At 43.8% G+C, this 12,982-nt stretch overlaps 1 protein-coding gene and 2 long non-coding RNA genes across 4 annotated transcripts; 2 read left to right on the plus strand and 1 right to left on the minus strand.

The window, feature by feature from the left end:
• Window positions 1-390: 390 nt before the first annotated feature.
• LOC127342874 (uncharacterized) lies at window positions 391-2,210 on the plus strand. The gene is made up of 2 exons (XR_007876934.2): window positions 391-680; window positions 2,014-2,210. It is a non-coding gene; the product is annotated as an uncharacterized lncRNA (long non-coding RNA).
• A 1,088-nt stretch (window positions 2,211-3,298) lies between these two features.
• Window positions 3,299-5,510, minus strand: LOC139837609 (uncharacterized). Its single transcript, XR_011754166.1, has 7 exons — window positions 5,292-5,510; window positions 5,026-5,120; window positions 4,589-4,706; window positions 4,223-4,353; window positions 4,049-4,131; window positions 3,909-3,965; window positions 3,299-3,374 (listed from the first exon to the last, which is right to left on the minus strand). It is a non-coding gene; the product is annotated as an uncharacterized lncRNA (long non-coding RNA).
• A 4,584-nt stretch (window positions 5,511-10,094) lies between these two features.
• On the plus strand, window positions 10,095-12,518 carry LOC127342875 (uncharacterized). 2 transcript variants are annotated; one of them, XM_071828264.1, is made up of 5 exons: window positions 10,095-10,441; window positions 11,517-11,645; window positions 11,744-11,825; window positions 11,981-12,097; window positions 12,213-12,518. In XM_071828264.1, the coding sequence occupies exons 2-5, from the start codon at window positions 11,527-11,529 to the stop codon at window positions 12,261-12,263; spliced, it is 369 nt and encodes a 122-aa protein (XP_071684365.1). In that variant the 5' UTR covers window positions 10,095-10,441; window positions 11,517-11,526; the 3' UTR covers window positions 12,264-12,518. The 2 variants fall into 2 exon arrangements, with proteins under 2 accessions (XP_071684365.1, XP_051224855.1); XM_051368895.2 differs by having other exon boundaries at window positions 10,097-10,441; window positions 11,510-11,645.
• The last annotated feature ends 464 nt before the right edge of the window (window positions 12,519-12,982 follow it).

Below are 12,982 nucleotides of genomic sequence, written 5' to 3' on the forward strand. Positions count from 1 at the left end.
TCTTCTCCAACCACTAGAGATTTCTACACCATGATTTTTTTTGATCAACACATCGACCAACCATCTTATTGCATTTGTTGTTGACATCTTAATCTACAGATTTAAGTGGATAAATTCTTGCCGTGTTAGTGAATCTATATTTAATTTTTTTTCTTATATTTGTCTTAATTGAAAGAAAAAATCTCTACTTTGTTTTAATTTCACCCGAGTCAAATAATTTTCCCTCTACAAGTAGTAAAGAATAATGAATAATATGTTTTCCCTCCATCAATGTGGTTATTTTGGTTGAGACGAAAAACTTTGCGAGGGAAAATATTAGTATTCCCGCTATACACACATTTCCGGCTTTCCCTCTATTGATTCCTCCTATTTATAGACCCCTTCTAATTAATCCAGCGCAATACCAATATTGCCCCGAAAAAAACTCATCGATCTGTTGACCACCGCATCTGCCCCGCTCGATTCACCGCCGCCGCCGCCCCGCGAGATCCCCCCGGCGCCCCAAGCTTGCCCACCTTCCTCGTTCGCTGACTCTTGGGCGGCGCTGCTATATCCAGCCACCGGCAGCGAGCCAGCTGCAGGCTCGACACTCTTCACGACCTCACCGTCTTCCTCCCTGCCCCTCTGTCCCAGCAGCACCAGCTCGTGAATCATTGGTCCTCGCCGTCGCCGCCTCCCAGGTATTGCTCACCATCACCTTGCCCGTCTCCAAGAAGCAGCGGCAGAGGTCAGAACTTTTATTTCCTCCACGCCTTACCTATTCATTCAGGCAATCCTGTGTCCTTTACCTGTTCGAGACTACAGAGTTCATGCGTAAATGACTTCGCTTTCCGAAATTACCGACTTGTCTAGTTGATTCTCCTTTTCCCTTTCCCCTTCCTTCATTTATCTGCTACAAATTCATACGTTTTTTATTTGACATTGCTAATCCAGGGTGCGTCGTAGCCATGTACAGATGCACGTGCAGTTTTGTTGATCTCTTACACCTTCAGATCTGAATGTCTATCCTCTAGTCTGCAGTCGAATTCTGGGTGAATGTATTCCCAATTTCGCACTTGGAGTAGATGTGTAAAGCTCACCCCCTCAGATATTTATATATCTACTCCACGACATAATTTCTTAAATGGTTGCATTTGTTCTAGTATACTACTGTTGTATTTTCTGTTGGGACTCCACAAGATTATAATTTCTACAATTTTACTTTTCTTATTTACAATATATAATTATTATATGGATCTTATGTTGATCACTTGGTTAAATACGTATTGTATAACGATCCTTGAATCTGTGTACATGGTTGTAAATTTCTTAGATATAGTCCTCTCCAAAAGACATAATGTTTATTACACTGCCATGTTAGTGTTGAGGAGAAAAACATTTCATAATTTGAATGCACTTGTAGTCCTCTTGTCTCAGAAGGATGAGGTGTCTCACTTGATAGGGCTTGCGCAAATTAATGAATTGATTCCAGTCTGCTTTGTTCCATGCATATAAGCAAAAGAATTCTTCTGTACATGAGGTTGTTCTAATTTGAAAAGAAAATGCGAAAACCAAAAAAAAAGTTCAGCGTGTTATATAATCATGTTGTGGAAAATTATGAGTTGTTCTTTAGTATATTTTCCGGTATTATGCAATGTGCACAACAGTCCCTTTCATATTTACTTATGTAAATGAATATGCATTTTCGTCAGCAAAAATATTACCAAAAAGTAGTGGTTTAATTCTCATACATGCTGGAAATAATTCACAACCTCCAACTTGTGTTTGCTTCCAGGACATAATAGTTGGCAATAAGGTGATGATTTATGTCCTGCTGCTTTGTAAGGCGTGCATAGGCGTTGATGCAAGTTTATCTATTACTTGGGTTTTCTTAAATTTTATGCATTGGTGCTATTGTTCATTTAACTGCCACTCTCTTTTTGTTGTGTGTGTTTACTTTCTTCCATTTTGGAATACGTATATAATATCCATTGCAGCTTTGAATGTAATTATTTTCTGTTTTTCTCTTAGCAGGTTGAAACGACAATCTAATAGTGAGGTCCAATGGTTGGATGTTTTGCTCGCGCAAGAACAATTTTTTCTATGGAAGACTAGAAGTAGCAAATACAGTTAGTGTTTATCGATGGATTGAATAATGTATTTTTTAGAGTGTGTTCCAAATAATTTAAATGTAATGAATGCTCTTTTAGTGGCGTCGTTCTTTATGTTCACTGATATTTCCATGGTGTCATGCCCCACTAAAAATTTGGAATTGTAAAAACACAATACTGTGTTACAGCAGCTTTGTACTGATTAACATAATATTGTGATCAATAATAGAAAATTTATTATGTTGCCATACTAATATTGTAGTTTTACTCTTGGTGTTACCATAATTACAGAATCTATTACCATGGTGTTACAATATATGGATCTTATGTTACTAATTGTATCATGAAGCTAAAAAGAATGTTACTAATTATGTTACTAAAGCTGCAAAAATATGTCACCCCAAATTTTCTACGTCTACATAAATATGTTACTGTCGGTGTTACTATAGCTACAAAAATGTGTTACCAACGCACCTAGTAACACAAAATATGCATGTTACTACAATACAAATTGTAACACAATATCTAACATATGGTAACAATTATTATGTGTGACCGTCGACATCACTTAGTAACACGGCCTAATGGAACACATGTCCAAATGTGTTACTATATGGCCTAGTAACACTGTTTTGGACATGTGGTAACACAAGATTGTGTTACCAAAGCTCTGCCCTGTTGTAGTGAACCATCATTATGAGAGGAAGTTTTCAGCGTAAGCCACAGATACATTGCCAAACAATGACCTAGACCTTCTGATCTCACCCATGCGAGATGTATCCAATAAACAAAATAACATCAAGCATTATTAATTACATGGCTACACAACATAGATATATCACAATCATTGGCATGGCACTAAACATCTAAGATACTCTACATAGCTGAGATAAAAAAACTTATATATTAAATTCAGAGAAATACAATCAGCAGCTCCCAAAAATTAACAACATGAGCCTAAGCAAAATTAAACTTTAATAAAATCGAAAACCAAGAGCTCACTTTGGCACAGCAGGCTCCAAAATACAGTAACTAATTTGCACTGAACATCCAAGATATATATAGCTGAGATAAAAAAAACTAAATATTAAATTCAGAGAAATTCAATCAGCAGCACCCAAAAATTAACAACATGAGGCTAACCAAAGCACAGCTGAATGTAAAAAAATCAAAATCATGTGGAACTGACCTGTACGATTGACTGGTGCACACATAGCCTTTCTTCAGAAGTTCTTTGAACTGACCTGTACGATTGGCTGGCACACATACCTCCATTGTGTTTCCCTGGAACCAAAAATGAAACTTTAATATTGCTTTGCACAGAAAATAAGTAAGTTTGTCAGCTGCAAATTACACAGTAAGAAGAGAATTCTGTAAGTCTAAATAGTGAGAAGCATATGCGTAATTAGTTACTGTATTTTTGGCTCATGTAAATACTTGGAAACGCAACCGCCTTTGCTCTCCAGAAGTGCCTCGTTTATGTTTGTTGGTGTGAGATCGGAATGGTGTGCAGTGAAGGTATTGAAGATTTGAACAGGTATATATTTTGTGTTATCTTATTTCGGCAAAATGATTAATGCCTAGTTTACTGATCAATTTGTCGTGGTTGGACGGTAACGGAATCAAGCATGTGTAAAACAACGGTGTCATTAGTGCCCTAAAATGAAGGATAATAATATATTTATCATGAGAAAAAGAGTCACATCTCTGGTAATGTAAGTAGTTTATATAGAGGAAAATGGTACAAAGTTGAGACAACTCGACATTTTTACTATAGGCAGGAGTAAGTAAGTCAAGCGACTGGATTATGAGATGTACCTCACGGCAACAACAGTGAAATCCAGCTCATATAAGTTTTGCCGCATTTCCCAATACCTGTATTCCGAGAGACAACAACGCATCACCAAAAAGCCTTAAAAAACATGAATGGTAAGAACTAAAGCATAAACCAGACAAACCATTAGAATTAGCAGGAGTATTCAGCGCACCACCTGGCCAAAATTGAATCGAGACCCAGCCAAATCTCAACATCAAACCAAATCTTGTGGGAGAAAAAAAAATAAAGACGGGACACATGTTAGAGATTAGGATGGAAAGCTGCCCAGAATAAATCAAGGCGGAGAAGGCTGCACCTGCATCTGCATGTACAATAGAATCCGGGAGACTGGTTCCACAACCATAAAATAATCTTGCCTCCTCTCGTTCTTTTGATCCTCTTCTCTCGCCAACTGCCAGGCACTCCTCAACCAATACGTAATGCAAACTGCAAGAAAGGTGTTGGAATTCGATCAACCAATCAGGGAACAAACTGAGTAATTTAGAACCTAAAAAAAAATTGATGTGAGGAGAAGGAACATTTCTAAACAAAGAAGAATGACCTAAATATTTCTCTATGTTTTTTGCTGTCACATATTTCTCTATGTCGAGACAGTCTAAATAGGCAACATGATAACACCATTAAAAGGGATGCTATAACAGTGACAAAATAGATTGCTTACTAAAATAGAATCCGGGAGACTGGTTCCACAACCATAAAATAATCTTGCCTCCTTTCGTTCTTTTGATCCTCTTCTCTCGCCAACTGCCAGGCACTCCTCAACCAATGCGCAATGCAAACTGCAAGAAAGGTGTTGGAATTCGATCAACCAATCAGGAAACAAACTGAGTAATTTAGAAGGAACCTAAAAAAATAAATGTTTGATGCTGATGTGCGCTGCTAGACTGCAAGTCGTTTCAACCAATCACTCAACAATGGTTAAGTAATTGATGATTCCAAAAATGTGTGCACTATCATATCACCGTATTGGTTTCTCAAAATGCTTAATTACTCATATGGTAAAGTAATTGCAGATTCCTCAGTACTACTTTTTAACTGAAATACTTGATTACATGTACTGTAAGCCAATGGCACATGGTTGTGAAACCAGAAATATACCTATCTCATATGATGTACCTTCCTTTATCTGAACCAGAGGCTAAATCAACAGAAAATACTTTCACAAAGCAGCAGTACCATAATTTATGGTCAGCCTGCAGCCATACCACTTTCATCAGCTAGTCTCAAAAGAAGAAAATAAGAGAAACGGATCTACATGTATTAGAGGATCTACAATCTACATGCATGGAAGCCACCTTTCTGAATCACCAGAGAGGAGATTGACATTGCACAGAAATCAAAAAGGAAAGGAGGATTTGCCATACCTGCAGATCCGTTCAAGATGGTGAGGTCGCCGGAGGTAGGACGGCCGAGGAGGACGGCGTCTCCCCGCTGCAGCGACTTCGACCCAGCTCCTCCGCAACGCGTGAGCCGCCGTCTTGGGAGCCCTCGTTCCGCCGCGAGTCGCCGCTGACCGAGGAAAAACTGGGGAGGAACTCCACCAAAGATCTTGGCGGGGAAGATGCAGACCACGCCGAGGAGGAACCCGGAGACCAGCACGGCGGCGTCCAGGGTCTCAGCGCGCTCGTCCCGCGCTCGAACGCCGCCACGCCCGCCTCCCCGTCCTGCCCATAGGCCGCGACGTAGCTAAAACCGAAGAACGAGGATGGAAGGAGACGAGCCGGGGAGGCAGCAGAGGCCGCGGGAGATGGGGATTGAGCCAATCCCGTGCAAGATCTCGATGGATAAAAGAGATGAGGCGGCGCCGCCCCGTTCCTGGCCTGCTCGCCGCCGCCGCCATCCGGTTCCTAGCCTGCTCGCCGCCGCCCCATTCGATTCCGGCCGCCGTCACATCAATCTCTCCCCACGCAGCGGAGCAACGGTCGCCGCGCCTCCCTGCAGCCACGCCTCAACCTCCTGGTCCCGCAGCCAAAAGTACCGCCACCCACCTACTCGCACCGCCGCGCGTGGAGGAGGCGGCGGATTGGGGAGGAAAAGAGGAGACTGGATTGGGGAGGAGAGGGAGGCACGGGATTGGGGAGAGAGCTGTCGGTAAGGCCTAGGGTTTTCACCTTTTTCATTTCCTAAGCGACGCGAGCACATACGCTCACTGTCTCAAACAAATGGCCCCACGCACGCACGGGCCCAGCCGTCATGCACCTAGAACAAGCAGCAGCTGGTGAAAGAAAAGTTACCGCATCCAACGGCTGAGGTAGAAAGTGGGATCTGAAATTCACTGTGCATTGCCAAACGAACGAACCAGATGCATTTGCCCCTCTCAGACCCCCTGGATGGCTGGGTAGTCTAGGGACATTTATAGGAGAAATTGGATGGCCGCGCGGACACGTGGATGGAGCCCCGCATCCGCGTGTCGTTGGGTCGCACGCTGCGCCTAACGTGGCCAGATTTAGGTCACGGCCATAGAAGTTGCTATTTGGCTCTAAATTCACAATAAAAGCATTAAAATCATAAAAAATATAAATAAGTTGAAATGCTCAGATTTATTACATAAGATTATTGTCCACGTATTCAATAACAAAGTATTATTCAAATAAAAATGTAAAATGATACAAAATGGCCTAGGCATTGTTTTCTTCGAGATTTTTTTCATTGTTGTTGTTTGCAGCATTGTTGCTAACATGCGCCAACATGTGTTCAACCAAATCAGCCTGGAGCTGGTTGTATACAGCTAGATCCCGAATTTCGTGGTGCACATGGATGATATCCTGGAATGATACCGGACCACCTTGAGGAGTAACCAATTCTCCCTGGCCATCACACTCATTATCAAACAGTGAATCATCCTGCTCTACCTCAACAATCATGTTATGCATGATTACACAAGCGGTCATCACCTCCCACAGAGTTTGCACACTCTAGACTCTAGCAGGGTGTCTGACGATAGCCCAACGAGTTTGGAGGATGCCAAACGTCCGCTCGACATCTTTCCGAGCTATCTCTTGCTCTTTGGCAAACCTTGCCTCCTGCTCTGAGTTGAGACGTCGGATTGTCTTCACAAGTGTAGCCCAAGGTGGATAGATACCATCAGTAAGGTAGTACCCTTTATTGTAGTGGTGGCCATTGATCTCAAAATCCACATCAGGGGACTGACCGTACGCTAGCCTATCAAACACCGGAGAGCGCTGCAGCAGATTGATGTCATTGTGTGAGCCGTCCATTCCGAGTGCCAAATCCATGTGTCATGTGAAGCAACAGCTTCAAGAATCACTGTGCACCCCTCAGAATGGCCGTTGTACGCCCCTGTCAACCAAAGGGGCAGTTCTTCCACTCCCAGTGCATGCAGTCTATGCTGCCAAGCATCCCAGGAAACCTCTTGGAAGCATTGATTGACAACATACGGGCTGTGTTCTCTGCATTAGGTTGCCGCAGATATTCTTCTCCGAACACACCGATCACTGCTCTGCAGAACCTGTACATCTCTTCCAAGCATCTCGACTCGCTCATGTGCATGTACTCATCTACGAAATCACCGGCAACACCATATGCGAGCATCCTAATCGCTGCCGTGCATTTCTGATACGAAGAGAGACCTACCTTGCCAATTGCATCCACTTTAGCGCAGAAGTAGTTGTCGTAGACCTTGACGCCATCCATTATCCGGGTGAACAACGGTCTGGACATCCAAAAACAACGACGAAACATGACCGGTGTGAACAATGCCTTGCAGTAGAAGTAGTCGTAGAAGAGCTGGTCGTGGCCGCATTCTCTTTTGCGGTCCAAGGTGCACGCCCCGGCAAGGGGAGGACAAAGGGAGGACGCGAGAGGCCAGCGATAGGAGTCCGCGGCCATGCAAACGTGGCCCAGATTTGGGCCGGCTTTGGATCGTCCCGGACGCCGTGGCCATCCGTTTTAGGGATGGATCCGCGCGCTGGGCCGGGTTTTTGTCCGTTTTAACCCCCATCCGTACGCGCGGGCGCAGGATAGATCGCCGCGTTGGAGATGCCATTAGCGTATTTAGGCAAGAACGGTAATATTAAGTCGCTTTGTTTTTCAGTACCAGAATCTGTTCAGGAGGTAGTCACAAATAATTGTAAGAATATTTTTGGCTAATCAATAAAGTTCACAAATCCCTTCAAAAAAAAGATGTAGATTTGAGGAATGAGATTTTTTTCTTGCGATCTGTGGAATGAGTATTTGTTATGCTTTGTAGATGAGGTAGCTGAAGAAGCAAATGATTCCATCTGTTGACAAGTTCGTGAATTCTTTTGTTTCCATTTCAATGTATCAAATGGCCAAGGAGTGCAAGTTTCAACTTTCAAGATTTACTGTTGGGAAATGATATACAGAAGCGCCGCACAGCCACACTTCCATGCGACGTGCCACGATTCGTGCAAAGTGCATCGTGCCCTATAGAAATTGATACAGTACCTTTTTTCATCATGAGCCGAAGCCCCACCCGCACCGCTTTACCTTTATCTTTACTCCTGTGAATTGCTCGTGTCTACAGAATCCTCTCTCTCTCACCACTGGTACATGGAGGAGCTCCACGCCGGGGAGCGGTGAGGTCGCGCGTCGGGGAGCGGCAGAGATTGCAGAGGTGTCCCTCTACTGGAGCAGGGGATTTCGTCTCCGGCGAGCATCAGCGGGCGCGTGCTCGCGATGAGGAACCATTGCTGCCGCAGGGGAGGCCATCGCCGGCGAGCATCTCCGACGTGCTCGCTAGGAGGAGTTCGCCTCGCCACCGAGCGCGCAGCGGGATGCGCCGCCATCGAGCATACGCCGCCGAGGCACCGCGACGGCAAGCACAAGTTGAAGTAGCTGGGAGAACCGCCGCGCTGGAGAGGCGCCGGAGGAGGAGGCTGCCGCCTCCAGGGATGCAGCGGGCCGCTGCCGACGGGCACGAGGAGGAGGCCTCCGTCGATAACGCAGGGTGTGTGAGCGCCGTGAGTCTAAGGCCTCGCCGCCGACAACCAGTGGGAGACCGCGCCGCCATCAAGCGCAGCAGGACGGGAAGCCATGGACGAGTACATAGAGCTTTAGAGGAAGACATGGTCGTTCATATGCCTAATTAGGGGGTAATTGCCATTTTCATTAGTTTAATTGACAGATTAATTAGATTTTGTTGCCATATTACCAAATGCCTTATTAGTTAGTAGTAACTGCCTGATTAACTAGCTGTAATTACCTGATTCATTCGTGCTAATTTTGTGGATTATATTATCTCTAGTTGCCATATTAGGAACTGCCGGATTAATTAGGTACTAGTTGCCTAATTATCAGACGTAGCTACCAAATTTTTAAAGAGGCTAATCTAGTGCATATCTTCACCGCTTTTTCTGTCAATTTATAACTGCTAGATTAATTAGTGCAGTGTTTGCGCTAATTGTAATTCCACGTACCGTCGTTCTATTATTTGTTTGGGAATCAGATGAGATACATGCATTTTTTTTTCAGAGTTGTTTATGCCATCTTTTTGGAGTTGGCAGCATGCAGCTTTTTTAGAGTTCTTTTTGAGAGTTCTTTACTTGGTATGGTCATGCTTTGATTCGGTTGAACCAAATTAATTTCCGCCACACACCATTTCTTCGATGGGGGAATTAACTTTTTCGCTGCTTTTTTCACGGGGTGGGGCCGGTGGATTCCACCGCAGGGACCATGAGCTTGCTTTTGCTCTACGCGCGCGCTCGATTTCCTGATGTGGGTGGGCCCAGCAACCGTCGCACGGGCAGGGGTGCTATGCGGCGCCGCCGCGTAGTCAAATCCTTTAGAGCAATTCCAATAGTATAGCCAAGTGTTGGCTATAACAAGATGTCATATCATTTGTAGTTATCATATAGCTAACATGTACAATAGTTGGCTACAAAAATGTAGTACTTTACTAATATATGACCCACCTTTCACTCTCACAAGATGCCTAGGAGCACGTGTAAGAGCTGACTATTGCATAGTAGCCCACCTCCCTTCTCTCTCCTCCAACTCATCTAAAATATATTATTTAATATATTATAGTTAGCTGACTGGACTCTATTGTACTTGCTCTTACCCCCTTTACTGTTTCGTAATTTTTTTCAAAGACCGGCCAATACTGGGATCCGGAGTGACGCAACACGGAAGATGGGGAAATCGTTACTCGCAAATAGAATTGCGGATACATTCGCTGGCCCATATGGCCCAAACAAATCGGCCAACGCTACGGGAAACATCAGGACGCTCCCAAATCCCTAATCTTCCCGACGCTTGGAGGTCGAAGCGGCGACGACCGACGGCGAGGTGCGGCCGGCGCGACGCGTCTTGCTTCTCTTGACGGCGGCGAGTGTCGTGCGCAAGGAAGGAAGGAGCTCTCGCCGACCTGGTACCTCGTGACCTTTTGGCGGACGGCGGCAACCCGCGGCCGTCGCCAGGTCCTCTTGTCTCCGGCATCAGGCGACCGCGTGCCCGCGGGAGTGGCGGCGGCACACCAATCCAGCACTCAAGAAATTCTCCTCTTGAAGCTCGACTGCCCGACCTGAGCACCGTGAGTTCCATCTCAATCCCCCTTTTGTTTTTGTTTTCAAGCCGTCAACCCAGTTGTCACAGTTTTGATTATTGATGGGCTTTGGCACATTTCAGTAAAAGCAGAACTTCTTAGAAACCCGTGTGTCAAAACCTCTATATTTGAGGGATAATTCCAACCTTGCCATGTGTTGGATCAGTCCAAAAGGAAAACATGTAGGTGAGCTGGGCCTGTTGGGAACAGACGAAGGGGCACAATGTTCATATCAGGCCCTATGTTTTGACCCTTTTGTTTCTTAAATGTTGGTAGAATGATGTAGAACCTGGAAATGTAACTGTGTTTCCACTTTTCACCACTGCAGCACTGCCTCTAAGCATTTGATGTTTCTGTATAATTAGAACTTAGGCATTCCCTTGTCTCCAGGTATTTTGTTCATGCCTAAAGAGATGCAGAAAGTTCTGTGTCAATACTCGTTTAACCTATCAAGACTATATAGATTAACAAGTGTTGCCTTTCCCTTTTAGCGTCTATGGCAGATGGCTACGTTAGTGGCATCAGCAATCACCTAGAAATTTGTAATATCCAGATGCAATGTAGGATAATGATTTGTTTGCTGATGTCTGCATCAGTGCCGACTCTGTTCAACTGTGTTTGGCACCACTTGATTTATCAGTTTTTAACTGTGTTTCCACCACCACTGCAGTACTGCCTCTAAGCATATGATGTTTATCCGTATATTACAATTTAGGCATTCTCCTTTTGTCTCTAGGTATTTTGTTCGTGTTATATAGATTAAGAAGTTTCTGTGTTGGCATTCTCCCTGTCTTTTTGTCCGTGCCTATATAGATGCAGAAGTTTCTGTGTAATTACTTGTTTAATCTGTCAAGCCCATATATAGATGCAGAAGTGTTGCCTTTTCCCTTTTTGCGTCTATGGCAGCTGGTTATGTAAGTGGCATCAACAATCACCAAGGAATTTTTAATTTCCAATAGCAATATAAGATAATGTTTTATTTGCTCATGGCTGCATCAGTGCTGACTCTGTTGAATTGTGTTAATCTCACTTGATTTATCCTTTTTTAAACACCAGTGTCAAGCTTCGGTGAGATGGATATTCTATATCAGTGCAAAGAGATCTTAAAGATTCAGAAGTTTAGGCGCCTGGCGTCCTATGCTGGATTCTATTCCTTCACTACCCTCGTTACCTATGCTTACACAAGCAATACGTATGTCAATGCTGAATTGGTCCTTTTTTCTTAGTTGTAAACGTTGCCATTTATTGATCTTACCTGCCAATATTCTTCTCTCTCTGAGCTTACTGTAGGACAAGGGCTGGCATTTCGAGGGCTGATCAGTATTATGCCTCCTACCCTTCTGGAACTGAGCTACTAACTGACACTGCAAAGGTACGAAACTGAACAGACGTTTTGTCTTTATGCTATGAGAACTTATATTTTACCTTAGGAGTAAGCAGATGTAAATAAATTTTCATTTGTTTTAGCATGTCAATTGCTCACTTGCTTCGGAGAGGTGATATCTGACATCTTTTGGTGGTTTGCAGCTTTACAAGGCTGCATTAGGTAATTGTTTTGAAATAGATGACTGGGGTCCAATAGAGTTCTCCATCATGGCAAAGCACTTTGACCGGCAAGGCAAACCACCATATGCTTACCATGCTGTGAGTTTCTTAATACTTGCAAATATGCACTACGAAACAGCTATGCTCCTTTGTATGGATTAATTCCCCCTCCTAATTTGTAAGTTTTATATCGATATTTACTTCTTTTTTCCAGCAATACATGTCGCACCTTCTATCCCATGGCCAACTCGATGGAAGTGGTTAACTGCTGGATGTGTGTCACTTGACTCTCGTGAGGCCTTGCTACAGTTTGCCAGCTATAAGTACTGTATCGGGTGTCGTAAAAAAAGAGATTTCTTGTTTGAAATCCTGAATTTTGCTGTCCCATGATGATTTGAAATAAAAATAGAAGCTGAGTATTAGGCCAGGATGCCATGAAACACTACAGTGTCAGCTTATTTGTCATGGTATAATTTGTGCTGATTTTTTCAAATAATTATGATGGTATCTTGTTGAAGCATGGATGGATGTAGTCATTTTTTGTCGCCAAATGTAACTCTTTTATCGGCAGTGTTCAGTTCGTGTGCTCTTACCTGAACTCCAGCAAAGATCAGGGACCTCCACCCTACGCGCTGTACCCTGGATCTCTGGCAGGCGAGCTAGCAACTGTAGGTGTGTGAATGACAGCTGATTGACTCCTGGACTTCAGTTGATCCTCTTGAGGTTTTCAGTACAAGTTCAGAAGTGTCTCGGTATGCGGAATTCGGTGAATTACATGTGTGCATGCTGACCATCGCAGGTGGAGGGCTAGAGCTACCTACCTGTAATGACATATGGCGTAACATTTCCATCAAAATGCAAACAAAAGTGTGCCATTGTCAGAATTTTCTACTTTTGCTGATTGTTTTTGGAGAATTTGCTATGCCAACATAGAGTGCTTGCAATGCTTCTGACATATAAGGCCTGGTGTAGACTGAGCTACAT

The sequence above is a fragment of the Lolium perenne genome, chromosome 3, assembly GCF_019359855.2.
Source record: "Lolium perenne isolate Kyuss_39 chromosome 3, Kyuss_2.0, whole genome shotgun sequence".
Classification (NCBI taxonomy): Eukaryota; Viridiplantae; Streptophyta; class Magnoliopsida; order Poales; family Poaceae; genus Lolium; species Lolium perenne.

Coding starts and splice junctions, on each gene's coding strand:
- LOC127342875 (XM_071828264.1), top strand. CDS start 11,527: ATGGATATTCTATATCAGTGCAAAGAGATCTTAAAGATTCAGAAGTTT. Junction 11,646..11,743: donor TATGCTTACACAAGCAATAC/GTATGTCAATGC, acceptor AGCTTACTGTAG/GACAAGGGCTGGCATTTCGA. Junction 12,098..12,212: donor CACCATATGCTTACCATGCT/GTGAGTTTCTTA, acceptor TCTTTTTTCCAG/CAATACATGTCGCACCTTCT.